This window comes from Fringilla coelebs (assembly GCF_963513975.1).
Source record: "Fringilla coelebs genome assembly, contig: SCAFFOLD_185, whole genome shotgun sequence".
Taxonomy (NCBI): Eukaryota; Metazoa; Chordata; class Aves; order Passeriformes; family Fringillidae; genus Fringilla; species Fringilla coelebs.
In genome coordinates this window covers 102,189-120,126 of record NW_028167427.1, presented here as the reverse complement: position 1 = coordinate 120,126, position 17,938 = coordinate 102,189, and the positions used below count along the sequence as shown (strand labels likewise).

The 17,938-nt window shown below is 66.0% G+C and overlaps 2 protein-coding genes across 3 annotated transcripts; both read right to left on the bottom strand.

The window, feature by feature from the left end:
- Positions 1 to 884: 884 nt before the first annotated feature.
- Positions 885 to 7,256, bottom strand: PCOLCE (procollagen C-endopeptidase enhancer). Of its 2 annotated transcripts, XM_084227451.1 has the most exons (9): positions 7,055 to 7,256; positions 6,621 to 6,738; positions 5,711 to 5,969; positions 4,421 to 4,498; positions 4,038 to 4,162; positions 3,513 to 3,649; positions 2,704 to 2,966; positions 1,179 to 1,352; positions 885 to 1,099 (listed from the first exon to the last, which is right to left on the bottom strand). In XM_084227451.1, exons 1-9 carry the CDS (start codon positions 7,180 to 7,182, stop codon positions 957 to 959), a joined length of 1,425 nt encoding a protein of 474 aa, XP_084083577.1. In that variant the 5' UTR covers positions 7,183 to 7,256; the 3' UTR covers positions 885 to 956. The 2 variants fall into 2 exon arrangements, with proteins under 2 accessions (XP_084083577.1, XP_084083578.1); XM_084227452.1 differs by lacking the exon at positions 4,421 to 4,498.
- A 258-nt stretch (positions 7,257 to 7,514) lies between these two features.
- KIF1C (kinesin family member 1C) lies at positions 7,515 to 17,921 on the bottom strand. Its single transcript, XM_084227441.1, is given in 23 exon segments — positions 7,515 to 8,037; positions 8,039 to 8,236; positions 9,122 to 9,766; positions 10,251 to 10,308; positions 10,392 to 10,554; positions 11,077 to 11,160; positions 11,447 to 11,541; positions 11,637 to 11,716; positions 11,814 to 11,889; positions 12,077 to 12,156; positions 12,269 to 12,381; positions 14,108 to 14,229; positions 14,326 to 14,404; positions 14,493 to 14,571; positions 14,675 to 14,740; positions 14,857 to 14,934; positions 15,191 to 15,302; positions 15,387 to 15,565; positions 15,884 to 15,949; positions 16,032 to 16,211; positions 16,280 to 16,356; positions 16,602 to 16,725; positions 17,711 to 17,921. Coding segments are annotated over 22 exon segments (3,027 nt in total). The 5' UTR covers positions 16,708 to 16,725; positions 17,711 to 17,921; the 3' UTR covers positions 7,515 to 7,746.
- Between the last annotated feature and the right edge of the window lie 17 nt (positions 17,922 to 17,938).

Here is a 17,938-nt window from a genome sequence, read left to right as displayed (position 1 = left end):
CCGCTGCCCGACTGAGCCCCGGACGCTTCCGGACCCCGCCACGGGGGCAGGGCCAGAGTGACAGCCAATCAGAACAAGGGGCGCGTGGGGAGACGGCGAATCGGAGAGGGGGAGTGGAGGGCGCTGGTTGAAGAAATGCGGAAGTTTGCTCTTTGATTGATAGGTAGGTTGAACCAATCGTCGTCAAGCGTTGGGGGGGTGCCGTTAAACTGCAGCCAATCACAGCTAAAGCACAATCCTCACCAATCGCGAGCGAGAACGGGGAGCTCGTTGCGTGGCAACTGCCACGAAAATTTTGGCTGCATCACCCAATCGAAATCGAGGAGGCGGGATCAGCGCCCGAGATTGACGTGACGCCAACCAATCGCATTTGGCAAAAGCGGGGTAATTAAAAACCCTGCGCGTGGACGGGGCGTGGCCACCAATCAGGAGTTACGGCAATGATTGACAAGCAGGGAAGGCTGTAGGCCACGCCCCGGCCCTTCAGCCCCGCCCCCTCCCCTCTTAAAGGAGCCGCACCATTTAAGGGGGGGGTGGGTCCCATTTTGTGGGTTCCATTGTGGGGGTCCCATTCTGAGGGTCCCATTTTGGGGTCCCCCTTTTGGGGGTTCCATTTGGGAGTCCCATTTTGGGGGTCCTATTTTGGGGTCCCATTTTGAGGGTCCCATTTTGAGGGTCCCATTTTGGGGGTCCCCATTTTGGGGGGGGTCCGCATTTTGAGGGTCCCCATTTTGAGGGTCCCATTTTGGGGGTTCCATTTGCGAGTCCCATTTTGAGGGTCCCATTTTGAGGGTTCCATTTTGGGGTCCCCATCTGGGGTCTCCCCCTTGAGTGCGGAGTTCGGGCGCGCTCCCCCCAGAACCCTCACGCACACTCTCCATCTCTGCACCCTTTATTTGCGAACGCTCCGGGGGCCTCCCCGCGGCGCGGGGCGGGGGTCTCAGGGCCGGGGGCTCTCAGGGGCTCCCCCGACACGGCCTCTTGCTGAGGTTGCCCAGCACCTGCTGCTGCTGCGGGCGGTAGGGCACCACGAAGGCGTCGGGCGGCAGCAGCGCCGCCCCGTCCGCGCCCAGCCGCCCCATCAGGACGTAGCTGGAGCCTGGAGGGGATTTGGGGAGGGGGCGTCAGGGCCGGGCGGGCCGCGCCGAGCCCCGCGGGCGCCCCCCGGGCACACGCACCTTTCTTGAGCGCGGGGCACAGGCGGCAGGGCAGCTGCAGCCGCAGCGAGGAGCCCTTGGCCGGCTGAGGGACCGCCAGGGCCCCCGCCTTGAACAGGCCGAGCACGGAGACCACGGCCCAGCCCGGCTCCTGCGGCGGGCCCCGCGACACCGACTTCACGGTCCCGGTCAGCACTGCAGGTACGGAACGGGGTCAGCGCCGCAGAACCTCGGGGTGGGGGTCTGGGGCGCCCGGCCTCACTGTCCCCTCACGGATTTGGGGATTGCTCCAGCGCCCGGCCTCACTGTCCCCTCATGGATTTGGGGATTGCTCCAGCGCCCGGCCTCACTGTCCCCTCACGGATTTGGGGATTGCTCCAGCGCCCGGTCTCAGGTTCCCCTCATGGATTTGGGGATTGCTCCACCACCCGGCCTCACTGTCCCCTCATGATTCTGGGGGAATTCTCCAGAACTTTCTGGGCGCTCCCTGCCTCACTGTCCCCTCACGGATTTGGGGATTGCTCCAGCGCCCGGCCTCACTTTCCCCTCACGGATTTGGGGATTGTTCCAGCACCCGGCCTCACTTTCCCCTCATGGATTTGGGGATTGTTCCAGCACCCGGCCTCACTTTCCCCTCACGGATTTGGGGATTGCTCCAGCACCCGGCCTCACTGTCCCCTCATGATTCTGGGGGAATTCTCCCGAACTTTCTGGGCGCTCCCTGCCTCACTTTCCCCTCATGGATTTGGGGATTGCTCCAGCACCCGGCCTCACTGTCCCCTCATGATTCTGGGGGAATTCTCCAGAACTTTCTGGGCGCTCCCTGCCTCACTTTCCCCTCACAGATTTTGGGATTGCTCCAGCACCCGGTCTCAGGTTCCCCTCATGGATCTGGGGATTGCTCCAGTGCCCAGCCTCACTTTCCCCTCATGATTCTGGGGGAATTCTCCAGAACTTCCTGGGCGCATCTTGCCTCAGTTTCCCCTCACAGATTTGGGGATTTCCCTAGTGCCCGGCCTCAGTTCCCCTCATGGTTTTGGGAAATTCTCCAGATCCCAGCCTCAGTTTCCCCTCACGGATTTGGGGAATTCTCCAGAACTTTCTGGGTATCCCCTGCCTCAGTTTCCCCTCACGGTTCTGGGGAATTCTCCAAAGGTTTTTGGGCACTCCCGGCCTCAGTTTCCCCTCACAGATTTGGGGATTTCCCTAGTGCCCGGCCTCAGTTCCCCTCATGGTTTTGGGAAATTCTCCAGATCCCAGCCTCAGTTTCCCCTCATGGATTTGGGGAATTCTCCAGAACTTCCTGGGCACTCCCGGCCTCAGTTTCCCCTCACACTTCTGGGGAATTCTCCAAAGGTTTTTGGGCACTCCCGGCCTCAGTTTCCCCTCACGGATTTGGGGAATTCTCCAGAACTTCCTGGGCACTCCCTGCCTCACTTTTCCCTCACGGTTCTGGAGAATTCTCCAGCGCCCAGCCTCAGTTTCCCTCACGATTTTGGGGGGTTCTCCAGCCCCATTTGGGGGCCTGTTTCGGGGGGTTTCTCACCGAAGTCGCTGCTGCAGAAGTTGCTCTGCAGGGTCCCGGCGCGGCGGCAGCGCTGCGGGCAGGGGGCGGCCGTGGGGGGCTCGGCCTTGGGGCCGGGGGGCGGCTTCGCCTTGGAGCCCCCCCGGGGCTTTTGGGTGGGGGTCTCGGGGGCGCTGCCCCCCTGAGGGTCCCGCAGGGTGTAGGTGGCCGAGAAGCCGTCGGCGGTGACGCTCAGGTCCGACACGAACTGCACCAGCAGCTCCGGGGAGCTGGACACGATGGGGCTGGGGGCACGGGGGCAGGGGGGCACGGGGGGTCAGGGGGATTTGGGGGGTCAGGGGGGTATGGGGACATGATGGGGCTGGGGGCACGGGGGCAGGGGGGGGCACGGGGGTCAGGTGGATTTGGGGGGTCAGGGGGGCTTTGGGGGGAGTCAGGGATCGGGATGGTTTGGAGGGAACAGAGAGAATTCAGAGGGGTCGGGGGGATATGGGGGGTCCCAGGTGGGTTTGGGGGGTGCTCAGGGGGTCCCAGGTGGGTTTGAGGGGTGCTCAGGGGGTCCCAGGTGGATTTGGGGGGTGCTTAGGGGGTCCCGGGTGGGTTTGGGGGGTGCTCAGGGGGTCCCAGGTGAGTTTGAGGGGTGCTCAGGGGGTCCCAGGTAGATTTGGGGGATGCTTAGGGGATCCAAATGGCTGTCAGGGAGGATCTGGGGGGGTCGGGGGGGTTTAGGAGGGATCGGGACAGTTTTGGGGGGCTCACGCGGGGTTGGGGCAGGCTGGGGGGGCTCGGCCGGGTCCGGGGGGGGGGGCGCGGGACTCGGTGGGGCTCACCCGGGGGTCTCCTCCCCGCAGAAGCGCCCGAGGCGCCGCGCGTCGTCCCGCGCCCCCCCCTCGAACACGGCCACGTAGTCGTAGCGGCAGTGGGGGTCGGGCTCCACGTCGAACTTCCCGAACCGCAGCTCCACCACCTGCACCCCCCCGGAACCGCGCTCAAACCCCGGGCCCCGCGTCCCTCCGGACCCCCCGGACCCGCCGGACCCCCCCGGCTCCTGCAGACCCCTCCCCAAATTCTCCCCGAACCATCCCGGTCTCTGCTCAGCCGCCTGCGACATCCCCTTGTGACCCGAAAAATGCATTTCTGACCCCGCCAATGGATTTCTGACCTCCCCAAAGGATTTCTGACTCCCCCAAAGGATTTCTGACCCCCCCAAACCCCTCCAGGCTTGCCCAGCCCCCCCCAAACAGCTGCAAATCCCTCCTGACCTCCCCCCCATCCCCCAAATCTGGCTTCCCCAAATCCTCCTGGCACCTCCAAACCCCCCCTAACCCCCCTGGACCCCCCCAGGACCCCCAAACCTTGTCGGGTGGGGCCACGATGTGCCAGGAGCAGCTGATGCCGGGGGGATAATTCTCCTCGGGCCAGTTCGGGGTGCTCAGGCTGCCCTGGGGCTTCTCCAGCCGCCCGCCACAAAACTGGTGCTCTGGGGGGGGTGGGCAGGGTGGGGTCACACTTTTGGGGGGCACAGACACGTTCGGACCCTCCTCCCTTCCCCTTCCCACACCGCCGGCATCTCCTCTGTCCCTGAGACCCCCCAAAATTCTGGGGGGGAACTTGGGGGGGGGCTCCGCCAAAACCACCCTGGGACTGGGGACGGGGGAGGAGGAGATGGAATTTGGGGAGCGAGACCCCCCCCCGGGAATGCTTTTGTAAATTTATTTGGGGGGGGGGTCGTACTCACCGTCAAAATAGTGCCAGGACTCCCCGAAAAAATGGGGTTTATTAAAGACCCCCGAGCGCCGCCGTCCCTGGGGGGGCCCTGCAAAAGGGTTGGGCTGGATTGGGGGGGGCCTGGGGGGCTCCACGGCGCTTTTTGGGGTGGCTGTGGGGTTTTTTGAGGGATTTTGGGGCGGTTTGGGATGTTCCATGCGGCTTTGGGGGTTCTCTGTATGGATTTGGGGGTCTCGCTGGTTTTGGGGTCTCAGTGGTCTCTTCCCCCTCAGCTTTTCCCTCCATTTTATGCCACAGTTTCCTTCATTTTTTTCCTGACACTTTGCCCTATTTTTCCCTCTGGCTTTTCCCCTCCAGCTTCTTTCTTTTCACTCATTTTTCTCTCAGTTTTTAAAAAATGTTTCTTTTCAGTTTTTCTCCCCTTATTTTTTCTTTTCCTCTTCTTTTTCTCCTTTTCCTTTCACACTTTCCTCCCCTTTTCTCCTCAGTTTTTCCCTCCTTTCCTCCCTTGCACTTTTCCCTCATTTCCCGGTTTTCTCCTCACACTTTCCCCCCATTTCCTCCCCACCCTTTTCCATTTCTTCCTCACATTTTCCCTTCGTTTCCCTCTTCTTTTTCTCTCACTGTTCTCCCCAATTCTCCATCGTGGTTTTCTCTTTCTGTTTTCCCTTTCAGAGTTTTCCCTCCTTTTCCATTCACACTTTCTCCTCATTCCCACTCTTTTTTCCTCATTCCCAGTTGTCTGCTCTTTCACACTGTTTGTTTTTCCTCATTCCCACTGTTTTCATTCCTACTGTTTTCTGCTCCTTCCCACTGTTGTTTTCTCTCCATTCCCACTGTTTTCTCCTCATTCTCACTGTTGTTTTTTCCTCATTCCCACTGTTTGGTTTTCTCCTCATTCTCACTGTTGTTTTTTCCTCATTCCCACTGTTTGGTTTTCTCCTCATTCTCACTGTTGTTTTTTCCTCATTCCCACTGTTTGGTTTTCTCCTCATTCTCACTGTTGTTTTTTCCTCATTCCAACTCTTCTCTCCTCACATTTTTCCCAATTTCACCCATTTTCCCTCTTTCCCATCTCTCTCCAGGGAGGCCTTTTGCCCTCTCAGCCTGCACATTTTGGGGCTCTCCGTGGCACTTTGGGTCTCCACCAGACGCGGGGGGCTGTTGCCGTGCGGTTTTTTTGATCTCTCCACATTTCCAGCGTCTCTCTGGGTGGTTTTGGGGTGCCCCCCGGGATTGTCCCTGCTCCCCGCCGGCGGTGCTCCCTGTTCTCGGGGCGGGGGGTCTCCCCGTTACCCACCGTGGGTCGGGGGGCTGCCGGCGCTGAACCAGGCCAGGAAGCCCCTGCCGGCCGTGGCGCCGTCGCTCTCCATGTGCAGGCGCAGGCGGTTTTGGGGTGCCCGCAGCGCCCCGGGGCGGAAGGTGCCGCAGAAGCGCCCCAGGAGCGGCGCCGTGGGGCCGTGGCCCCCGAACACGGCCAGCGCGTCGAAGCGGCACCGCGGGTCCGGCTCCAGGTCGAACACGCGGAAGGACAGCGTGGCCACCTGGCCCTCGGGCACCTGGGGACAGTGGGGCGTCACCACTGGGACCTGGGGATCACCACCTGGCCCTCGGGCACCTGGGGACAGTGGGGCGTCACCACTGGGACCTGGGGATCACCACCTGGCCCTCGGGCACCTGGGGACAGTGGGGGTCACTGCAGGGTCACCGCCGGGACCTGGGGGTCACCACCTGGCCCTCGGGCACCTGGGGACAGTGGGGGTCACTGCAGGGTCACCGCCGAGACTTGGGGGTCACCGCCGGGACCTGGGGGTCACCCTCAGACACCTGGAGACCTGGGGGACATTGGGCTGACACCACCTGGCCCTCAGATGACACTTTGGGGTGACACCACCTGGTCTTCACAGACGCAGGGGGACATTGAAGAGCCAGGATGGGCATCAGGGGACATCAGGAATATTGGGGACACTGGCGTGTCACCACTTGGCCCCTGGGTGCCGGGGGGGTGGCACAAAGTCCCACCAGGGGGACACAGAGCAGTGTCAGCACCTGTCCCTCAGCCCGGGGTGGGACAGGGCAACACCTGGGGACACAGGGAGGGGACAGCCGGGGGACCCCCGGTGTTTTGGGGTGCCCCGGGGTCTGGGGTGTCACCGTGTCCGGGGTGACCGGGGGTCGGTGTGACCGGGCGGGGGTCCCGGGGTCCGTACCGTGATGGTCCAGGTGCAGTTGCTGCCGGGGGGGTAGTGCCGGGGGAAGCCCTCGCTGGCGATGAACCCTGACTCGCCGCGATGGTCCCCCCCGCACGGGAACACCGGGAACACCGGCCTGGGGGGACACGGAGCGGGGTCAGAACGGGGGAACCCCGCGCTCGGGGGTCCCGGTTCCGGGGAGGCTCGGGGCAGCCCCGGCTCTGGGGGGCTCCTGGCTGGTGGCTCCGGTTCTGGACCGAGAAGGGAGAGGCTCCCGGTGCCCGGGGGGGTGTCCGGAACGGCGCGGGGCTCCCGGAGGAGGGTGTCCCGAACCGGGAATGTCCCGCCCCGAGCCAAGCCCCGTCCGTGGGGGTGGCGGTGCCACGTTCGGGGGGAGGTTCCGTCCCGGGGGTCCCGCCCGGGGTCCCGTCCGGTCCCGGGGGTGCCGTTACCTGGTGGCGTTGGGCCGGGCGCTGGGCGGGGGGCTCGGGGGCGGCTCCTGCCCCGCGGCCCGGGGGGGGCTCAGCGCCCCCAGCGCCCCGAGCAGCAGCAGCGGCAGCGGCGGCCCGAGGCGGCTCATGGCGAACGGGACCGGGGCGAACGGGACCGGAACGGGGCCGGGGGGGACCGGGGCACCGGGAGGGGGGCTCGGGGGGCGGGAATGGACGGGAAGGGGCGTGACCTGGCGGCGACACGCCCCAACGAGGGCGGGGCTCACGCCCCCGTCTCCGCGCTGCCTGCGTGGGGAGGCGGGGTTTTCATAGGTGCCACGCCCACAAATGGAAAAAGGCGGTGCTTCCTGCGTGGGCGGGGACGTCTCTTGGCTCCGCCCCAACAGGCGTGGCCTGAGGCTGCCAGGCTGGAGTGGGCGGGGCCAGCAGAGAGGATGCACTGGAATGGGGGGGCCCAAAATTGAGGCGCTTCTGTTTAATTAGCGGGATCGCCATTAATTAGGGACTCCCCTGTAAGAGGGGGGGGGCCCTCCTGACCGAGGGCCCCTCCCCAGACACACACACACACGCGGGGGGGGGGCAGTGTGACAGCAGCTGGGGGCTTCCCCGGCGGGGAGACCCCCGATTGTGGGGAGGGGGGGAGGCCGTGATTGTCCATTTGGGGAGGGGGCGTCCCCAAAAGCCCGCGCCCCCTACGGGACGGGGCCCCGCGCCTTCAGGTCGGGAGCCGAGCGCTGGCGGCGGACCCGGGGCGGGGGTGGGGACCCCCCATCCAGAGACCCCCGGCGGGGACGCCCCGAGTGGGGAGGGGGCTGCGGGGGGGGGCTGCTGTCGGCTTGCGGGGCGTCCCCGCCGCCGCCGCCCCAAGTCAGGCGGTGCTGGGGGTTGCTCTTGAAGGGGAAGCGCAGCTTGGAGTCCTGCTGGGAGGCCGGGTGGAAGCGCGGGGGGCGGCGGGGGGGCTGCAGCGGCTGCGGACCCCCCCCCCGCCATCAGGCGGGCCTGCTCCTGGCGCAGCCAGCGCAGCCGCCCCCGCCGGAACGCCGGGTCCTGCTCCATCAGCCGGCAGAGCCGCGCCGCCGCCGCCGACGGGGGCGAGGGGGGGTCCGGGCGGGGCTGGGGGCGGCCCGGGGGCGGCTCCTGGCAGGGGTCCGGGGGGGGCGGCTCAGCGTCGTCAGCATCGTCCTGGGGTGGGGAGAGGACAGGGGGATTAGAGGGGTCTGGAGGGGCTCTGGGGTGGGAGGGACATTTGGGGGTGTCAGGGGATGGGGAGGGGGCACTTGGGGTGTCAGGGTGCGGCGTGGGGTGGCTGGGATCCACGTTAGGGGGAGTGGGTGCCACGGAGGGGTGGGACCCACACCAGCGTCCGGGTGGGTGGACCAGGGGTGCTTGGGGGGCCGTGTGGGTAAGGCTGTGGGTCAGGCAGACCCCATGGCGGGGCTTTTTGGGGACCTGTGGGTCAGGCAGACCCCATTGCCGGGACTTTTGGGGGGCTGTGGGTCAGGCAGACCCCATGGCGGGGCTTTTTGGGGAGCTGTAGGTCAGGCAGACCCCATGGCGGGGCTTTTTGGGGACCTGTGGGTCAGGCAGACCCCATGGCCGGGCTTTTTGGGGGGCCATGGGTCAGGCAGACCCTGCTCTTTGGGGCTCTCTGGGGCCCTTTTTGGGGCTTTTGGGGCTCTCTAGGGTTGTTTTGGCAGCCATGGGTCAGGCAGACCCCACGGCCAGGCTTTTTGGGGAGCTGTGGGTCAGGCAGACCCTATGGCTGCGCTCTTTGGGGAACCGTGGGTCAGGCAGACCCTGCTCTTTGGGACTCCCTGGGGCCCTTTTTGGGGCTTTTGGGGCTCTCTGGGGCTGTTTGGGTGGCCGTGGGCAGGCAGACCCTATGGTGGGGCTTTTGAGGGACTGTGGGTCAGGCAGACCCTGCTCTTTGGGGCTCCCTGGGGCCCTTTTGGGGGCTCTCTGGGGCCCTTTTTGGGGCTTTTGGGGCTCTCTGGGGCTGTTTGGGCGGCCGTGGGCAGGCAGACCGTCCTCCCCGGGTCTCTCCGGGTCTCCCGGGGCCCGGCTCACCGGCGGCAGCGGGATGACGCGCTCCATCTGCCCCACGCGGTCGCGCAGGGCGCGGATCTGCTCGTCCTTGGCGCTGTTCTGCCGCTTCACCTCGCGCAGGATGCCCGCCAGCCTGTCCAGGTGCAGCCGCAGCCCCTCCACCTCGCTCACCTGCTCACCGGGACCGCCCCCGCCGCCCTCCTCCTCCTCGCCGCCGCCCACGGCGTCCCACACGTCCCCGGCCACGGCGCGCCAGCCGTCGGGCTCGGCGGGCTCGCGCTTGCCGTGGCGGCGGCACAGCTCCCGCAGCCGCGCCAGGCTCAGCGCCTCCAGCTCCCGCCGCGCCGGCCGCCGCTCCCGCAGCGCCAGCTCCAGGCTCAGCTCCCGCACCGCCTGCGCCTTCAGCTCCGCCATGGTCACCCACGGCGACGGCGACGGCGGCGGTGATGATGATGGTGGTGGTGGTGGCGGTGACGGCGGGGTCGGGGACCCGCGGCGGCGCTGCGGGATCTGGTAGACGCGCAGCGGCTCCCGGCGCTTGCCCGGTACCGGGAGCCCGGCCCGGCGCAGCACCGAGCGCACGGCGGGCGCCGGCAGCGCCTGGCGCAGCGCCGAGATCAGCCGCCAGCCGGCCTCGTAGCACGGGGGGTCCTCGGTGCTGGGGGGCTGCGGGGGGACGCGTGGGGAATGTGGGAGACCTGGGGGGGCCAGGGCAGCCCTGGGGGACACCCAGAACTCCCCCAGGAGACCCCCGAGACATATCCAGGGCGCTCACGGGACGCTGAGGGACCCAGGGGACAACTGTGACACCCAAAACTCCCCCAGGAGTGCCCTGAGACACATCCAGGGTGCTCATGGGACACTGAGGGACCCAGGGGACAACTGTGACACCCAAAACTCCCCCAGGAGAGCCCTGAGACACATCCAGGGCGCTCACGGGACGCTGAGGGGACCCAGGGGACAACTGTGACACCCAAAACTCCCCCCGGAGACCCCCGAGACATATCCAGGGTGCTCACGGGACACTGAGGGACCCAGGGGACAACTGTGACACCCAGGGCCCACCCAATTACATCCAGAGGACCCTGGGCACACCCAGGGGACACTCAGGGACACCCAGGATTCCCAAATGACCCCCGTGTCCCCTCACCTGTGGCTGCTCCGACACCTCCTTCTCCACCTGGGGTTGGTTCTCCAGCTCCTGGAGCCTGGGGTGGGGGACACGCACAGGGTGAGCCCCCCCAGGCTGTCCCCAGGGCAGACCCTGGGTGTCCCCAGGCCCTGTCCCCACCTCTGGAGGCGCATGTCGATGCCCTGCTGCTCCAGCAGCTCCCGCTGCGCCAGGTTCCAGTCCGGGGGGGGCCCGGGGGACGCCCCCCGCTCCCGCTCCCGCCGCGCCTGCTCCGGGTGCGTGAAGCGGAACACGTGGTTCTTCCCCAAAATGAGGCGGTGGCCTGGGTTGGGGGGGGTTTGGAGAGGTCACGGGGGGATTTGGGCAGATTTGGGCAGGTTCTTCCCCAAAATGAGGCGGTGGCCTGGGTTGGGGGGGTTGGAGAGGTCACGGGGGGATTTGGGCAGATTTGGGCAGGTTCTTCCCCAAAATGAGGCGGTGGCCTGGGTTGGGGGGGTTTGGAGAGGTCACGGGGGGATTTGGGCAGATTTGGGCAGGTTCTTCCCCAAAATGAGGCGGTGGCCTGGGTTGGGAGGGTTTGGAGGGGGAATCTGGGGGAGATTTGGGCAGGGGCACGGGGAGTTTTGGGGGATTTAGGTGGGAAATGGGGGTTTGAGAATGTCACAATGGATTCCAGAGAAAATTTGGTATTTTCTCTGGAAAATACCAAATGATATTTGTGGGAGGTCGAAGGGAATTTGGGGGGTGCGGTGGGATTTTTGGGAGGGTTCAAGTGAGAGCCATGGGGATCTGGGGGGATTTGGGGAGACACACAGAGATCTGGGAGGGCTTTGGGGGTCCCTACCCGACTTGAGCACCACCGGCTCCGTCACCTGCTTCCCGTTGACGTAGGTCTCAGCCCCCTCACACGGCTCCAGCGTCACCACAACTTCAGGAGGGGACAGCAAGAGCAGGACAAGTCACCTCCCTGCTCAACTGAGGCAGGGGAACCCCAAATCCCACCCCCAAGCACCCCAAAATCCCCCCAGCCCCAGGAGCCTCCCTCTCCCACCGGCACGGGGAGCGGTACCTGGGGGGGGCTGTGCTGACCTGCTCCAATTGCAGCATTTTGGGGAGGGGGGGAAGAAAGAGGAATTAAGCTGTGCCAGGGGAGGGGGCTGGGCAAGGGGGTGCACCCCAGAATCCGGCACCCCCTTCCCCCCAGAACTCCGTACCTTCCCCTGAGGGGTCGGGGCAGCTGCGGAAGAGGCAGTGCTGCTCGCGGATGAACGGCCCCGAGAGCTTGATGTCCACGTCCACCTGGCCCACCCTGCCGGGGGGGAGGGCACAGAGCAAATTGGGGGGGCCCAAAGGGGGTCCTGAGGGGGTTTGGGGGTGCCACAGCTCCCCCTCCCCTGCACCCACCTGGTCACGCCGTCCTTGATGTGGTACAGGAGGCACTCGGACATCAGGGGGTCCTCGTTGAGGTTCACCAGGTGCGGGGTCTTTTTGGGGAGGGGGGGACCACGAAAATAATAACGGGGTCAGGGTTGGGTGGGACCCTCAGGGTGCAGCCCCCTCCCCCCACTTTTAAAAACTTGCCTTTTTGGGGGAAAACACCCCGACGGTGCCGCCGTCCTCCCGCAGAGCCACCCCCATCTCAGCCAGCAGCGCTTCCCTGGAGGGGCACACGGAATTTGGGGGGGCCCAGAGCGCTTTGGGGGGGTCTGGGGGCGTTTAGGAACTGCTGGGGTGGGGTTTGGGGGCTACAGGGGTGCATACAGAGCATTTGGGCTGACCATGGTGAGGCTGGGGGGGTTCAGGGTATTTGGGGGGGTGGGAAGGGGTCCAGGGCACCCCCTCACCGCTCCAGCCTCAGGGCCTCCGTGCGTCTCAGCTTCTCCTCCCACGTCTCGTTGAGCTCTGCGATGATTTTCTCCGTCTCCTGGAGGAACAACCATTTTGGGGGGTCCCTAGGGTTTGGGGAAGGGGGCACAGACCCCTCCCCCAGGCTCCCTGTGGATCAGGGCAGGGTTTGGGAGGGGTTTTAGGGTCACCTGCAGCCGCTCCATGGCCTCAGTGGGGCCCAGGGGGGGCTCCAGCCCCGGGTCCCCATTGAGGGTGGGGGACGTGGTGGCAGGGGGGCCGGAGAGGGTGGTGTCAGTGAGACCTGGGGGAAGATGGGGGCTCGGTGTGAGGAGGGGTGTCACCTCCTGCACCCCCGTATCAAACCCCTAGCACCACAGCTGTCCCCTAACCCCCCCGTGCCCCCAAACCCCACCTTAGCTCTGCCCCCAAAACCTCTCTGCAACCGACACCCCAAATTGATCCCCCTACAAAATCCCCTAAATCTGACCCCCAGACCCCACAAACCTCTTTAACCCCATCCTACAACCCCAAATCCCCTCACCCTGGGCGCTGAGCAGCTCCCGCAGCCTCTCAAGACCCCCAAGTCCCCCCAAATCCCCTCACCCTGGGTGCTGAGCAGCTCCCGCAGCCTCTCAAGACCCCCAAATCCCCCCAAATCCCCTCACCCTGGGTGTTGAGCAGCTTCTGCAGCCTCTCAAGACCCCCAAATCCCCCCAAATCCCCTCACCCTGGGCGCTGAGCACCTCCCACAGCCTCTCAAGACCCCCAAATCCCCCCAAATCCCCTCACCCTGGGCACTGAGCACCTCCCACAGCCTCTCAAGACCCCCAAATCCCCTCACCCTGGGCGCTGAGCAGCTCCTGCAGCCTCTCAAGACCCCCAAATCCCCCCAAATCCCCTCACCCTGGGCACTGAGCACCTCCCACAGCCTCTCAAGACCCCCAAATCCCCTCACCCTGGGCGCTGAGCAGCTCCTGCAGCCTCTCAAGACCCCCAAATCCCCTCACCCTGGGCGCTGAGCAGCTCCTGCAGCCTCTCAAGACCCCCAAATCCCCTCACCCTGGGTGTTGAGCAGCTTCTGCAGCCTCTCAAGACCCCCAAATTCCCCCCACATCCCCTCACCCTGGGCGCTGAGCAGCTCCTGCAGCCTCTCAAGACCCCAAATTCCCCCCAAGTCCCCTCACCCTGGGCACTGAGCAGCTCCTGCAGCCTCTCAAGACCCCCAAATCCCCCCAAGTCCCCTCAAATCCCCTCACGCTGGGCGCTGAGCAGCTCCTGCAGCCTCTCAAGACCCCCAAGTCCCCCCAAATCCCCTCACCCTGGGCGCTGAGCAGCTCCTACAGCCTCTCAAGACCCCAAATTCCCCCAAATTCCCCCCAAATCCCCTCACCCTGGGCGCTGAGCAGCTCCCGCAGCCTCTCAAGACCCCCAAGTCCCCCCAAATCCCCTCACCCTGGGCACTGAGCAGCTCCTACAGCCTCTCAAGACCCCAAATTCCCCCAAGTCCCCCCAAATCCTCTCACCCTGGGCGCTGAGCAGCTCCTGCAGCCTCTCAAGACCCCCAAGTCCCCCCAAATCCCCTCACCCTGGGCGCTGAGCAGCTCCCGCAGCCTCTCAAGACCCCCAAGTCCCCCCAAATCCCCCCAAATCCCCTCACCCTGGGCGCTGAGCAGCTCCTGCAGCCTCTCAAGACCCCCAAGTCCCCCCAAATCCCCTCACCCTGGGCGCTGAGCAGCTCCTGCAGCCTCTCAAGACCCCAAATTCCCCCAAATCCCCCCAAATCCCCTCACCCTGGGCGCTGAGCAGCTCCCGCAGCCTCTCAAGACCCCCAAATCCCCTCACCCTGGGTGTTGAGCAGCTCCTACAGCCTCTCAAGACCCCAAATTCCCCCAGATCCCCTCACCCTGGGCACTGAGCAGCTCCCGCAGCCTCTCAAGACCCCCAAGTCCCCCCAAATCCCCTCACCCTGGGTGTTGAGCAGCTCCTACAGCCTCTCAAGACCCCCAAGTCCCCCCAAGTCCCCTCACCCTGGGCGCTGAGCAGCTCCCGCAGCCGCGTCACCTCCTGGCGCAGCTCGCGGATCAGCCGCGCGTTCGGGTCCTCGTTGATCACCGCGTGGCACCGGATCTGTTTCGTGCGGTCAGCGTAGCTGGGGGCCGGGGGGGGACAAAAGGGGGGGTGAGATCAGCGCCGGGACCCCCGTCCCACCCCCCAAACCCTGGCAGAGCCCCCAGCCCCGCCTCACCGCAGCGTGCTCAGCGTCTCCTCGTAGCTGCTGTCGGCCGGGCTCAGCGCCGCGATCATGGCCGTGCGCGAGTTCCCTCCTGCGGGGAGGGGACGGCGTCACTGTCACTGCGGGGCTGTGACCCCCAAAACCTCCCTTTGTGACCCCCAACTCCTCCCCAAACCCACCCAGGTTCTCCTTCAGCAGCCATGTCAGAACCGAGTCCCGGTACGGGATGAAATCCGGCTTCTTCTTCTTACTGGTCTGCTGGGGAGGAGGAGGAGAGTTGAGGAGGGTCGTGAGACCCCCCCAAAAAAAGGAGGGGACACCCGAGGGTGGGGGAAGGGAGGGGGGTGACCCCCAGACTCACCGCCTCGGCCAGGGCAGAGATGACCTTGCCCAGGGTGGTCAGGGACTTGTTGATGTTGGCTCCTTCCTGGGGAGGAGGGGGGAGGAAGGCTCAGGAGGGCTCTGGGGGAGGGGGGGGAGTCATCCCCTCTTTTTGGGGGGCGCAGGGGGTCCCACCCCCTCTTTTTGGGGGTCCATGCTCACCTTGAGGCGGATGCCCTTGGCCCCCGAGGCATCGGCGCGTTCGCTGCCCGCCAGGTCCACCAGGCTGATGCGGCTCACCTGGGGGGCAAGGGGGGTTTGGGGGATCAGGGAGGGAATTCTGCGGGGAAATGGGGGTGTGAGGGGATCTGGGGGGGTTGGTGGAATTGTGGGGGCGATTTGAGGGAGCGGAGGGAATTGGTGATCGCTGGCTGAAGATGATGGCAGATTTTGGACTCAGGAGATTGCAGGGGGTGGTTTCAGGGGGATTTAGGGGTGACCCAAAACCGGGATGGGATGGGATGGATTCAGGGGGCGACGCCGGGGGTCCCCCCACCTTCTCCGTGGCGAGGTCGCTGAGCGGGTCCTGGCGGCGCTGGCTGAACACGATGGTGAACACGGCATGCGAGCGGCTGCTGGTCTCGTTCATGTTGGTGGCTGCCACCGTCCTGCGGGGGAGCGGGCCATGACCCTCGCTGCCTGGGGGGGTCTGGGGGGTCGGGGGGCGCCCCCACGCCCCGCCCTGCCCACACCTGGCCTTGTTGCCGCTGTCCATGAGGTCGGCGATGTCGGCGAAGGAGGCGACGGCGAGGCGCGACAGGTCCTGCACGTAGGGCCCGAGCAGGGGGTGCTCCCGCACCCGCAGCCCCCCTCGGCTCTTGGGGTTCAGCAGGTCCCGCACCCGCTCGCAGTAGATCTCCAGGTAGCTCACCTGGGGGCCCCGACACGCTCAGGAGGGACCCCAAAACTCGGGGGGGTTTTGGAGGAAAGACCCAAAGTGGGGGCAAATCGATGGGGATGGTGGAGGAGGAATACCCAAAATGGTGATGGGGGAAACTCCCAAAGTGCTCGGCTGAGTCCCAAAAATGTTGGGATGGGGGGCAGATGAACCCCCAAAGTGTTGTAGGGAATGTGGGGTGAGTCTGCAGAAGCTGAACACCCGGGGGGTGTCTGCAGGGCACGCTCTGAACCCCCAACCCCCCTGACCTCCCCACAGTCCAGGAGACCCTTCCCAAACTCCCACATTCACCTCCACGGAAAAGGAAAGCTCAGGCGACCCTTCCCGAGCGACGCGGGCGAACAGATCCTCGCAGAGCTGCAGGTGAGCAGCCTTGAGCCGGGGGCTGGGGGGGCTCCAGCCCTTCCCGAGCCCCCGGGAGCCCCCCCAGGCCCCGGACCTGCGGGATAATCCCGCGCTGCCCCGGCTCCTGCCGCCCCATCATGGTGTAGGACTTGCCGGCGCCCGTCTGGCCGTAGGCCAGGATGCAGACGTTGTAGCCCTCGAAGGCGTGCGCCAGCATCTCCTCCCCGATGTCCTGGTACACCCGGCGCTGCGAGGCGAAGTTGGGGTCCTCCTCCTGCGGGGGAAGGAGTCAGGGACCCCCGGAGCCCCCCGCGGGCGCCCCCACCCTGCCCCGGCACTCACCGAGGTGTGGGACCAGTAGGAGTAGTCGAAGGTGAAGTGTTTGGTGCCGTCCTTGGGGAGCTTGGGGTTGGTGATGCCTGGGGGGTGCGGAGGTGACACCGGGCTTGGGGTGACCCCCCCACGTCACCCTCAACCCCCGCAGCACCGTCACCCCCCCCAAAAACATCCCCGTTGCTATTTTTAGTCCGGCGGCAGCTGGTGCTCCGGGCCCGAGGCCAGCACGGGACAAGGACGGGGACAGGGGGGGTCCCACACCGCGATCCCCCCAGCCCTGGGTCCCTCCTCTCCCGAGACCCCCCCCTGCCAGGTGCCCCCCACTCACAGGTGGTGTTCCCCTGCATCTGGATGACACACTTGGCCTGGCGGCTGCTCTCCCTGGCGCTGAAGGGCCGGACCCTGACCGCCACCTTCACCGAGGCGCCCGCCATGCCCGCGACAACCTCACCCTGTCGCGACAGAGCAGCGTCACCCCCTCCGCCGCCACCCCTCGGCCAGGTGTGCGGGACCCCCGCCCCCGGCAGCGCCCCGGGCGGGCCGGGCCGGGCAGGGGGGGCTCCGTGTCCCTCCCCCGGTCCCGCCCAAGGAGAGCCCTAAAAATAACCCGGGGCGGTGCCGGGGGGGGGTAAGCAAAGAGCCCCCCCGGCCCGACCCTCCCCGGCGCCCCCAAAGCTCAGGGGGCACCCCGGCAGGGTCAGAGGTCAGGGCTGGGGGCAAATGGGGGGATTTGGGGCAGGGAGAGAGGAGGAGGGGGGTGGGAAGCCCCCCTGGATCCATCCCCCCCCCGTTCCCAGGTGACTCCAGGTCAGCATAAACAGCACATGACACCCCCGACTGTCCCTGAGCCCCCCAAAATTTGGGGGTCCCGTCCCTGGGCTAGAGCCCCCCCTGCAAGGAAAGCAAGGGCTGTGACCCTGTGACCCCGAGAGACCCCAATGTAGGCATGGGGGTCCCTATAGCCCTCCTAAATCCACCTCTGCACCCCGAGACACCCCCAAACTGCACCCCAGCTGTTCCAAACCTGGCTGTACACACATGTCACCCCATAAACTCACCTCCTCCATCCCCCAAACCCCCAGTGCCACCCCAATACCTGATCCCTACCTGCTCAGGAACCCTCAGCTTCCCCCGCAGCCCGCCTAAACCTGTTCCTACCGCCCTAAACCCAATTCCTACACCCCTTAAACCCCCCTGTAGGATCCCTAAACCCGCTTTTAGGGACCTGAGCCCGCCCGAGCCCCGTGACACCCCCTAAACCAGCGCCGCCAGACACCCTCAAACCACCCTACAGCCTCTCTGAGTCTACGGGGGTCCCGGAACCCCCCTAAGCCCCCTTTCCACACCCCCAGGACCCCCCAAACCCGCCCCTGCGCCCCTGCGAGCCCCCGGAATTTGCTCCCTGACACCCCCCAAACCCGCGCCGCTGCCGCTCACCGGCCCCGCGGTGCCGCATCCCCTCGGCCCGGCGGTTCCGGGGGGCGCCGGGGGGCTCCGGGGGGTTCCTGGGGGTTCTCGGGGGGTTCCCGGGGTTTCCCGACAGTTCCCGGCGGGTTCCGGGTGTTCCCGGGAGGTTCTGGGGGGTTCCCGGCGGTTCCCGGGGGCTCCGCGGCGGCTCCGGGGCTGCGGCCGCGCCCGGGCCCGGCGGGGCGGGGCTGGGCTGGC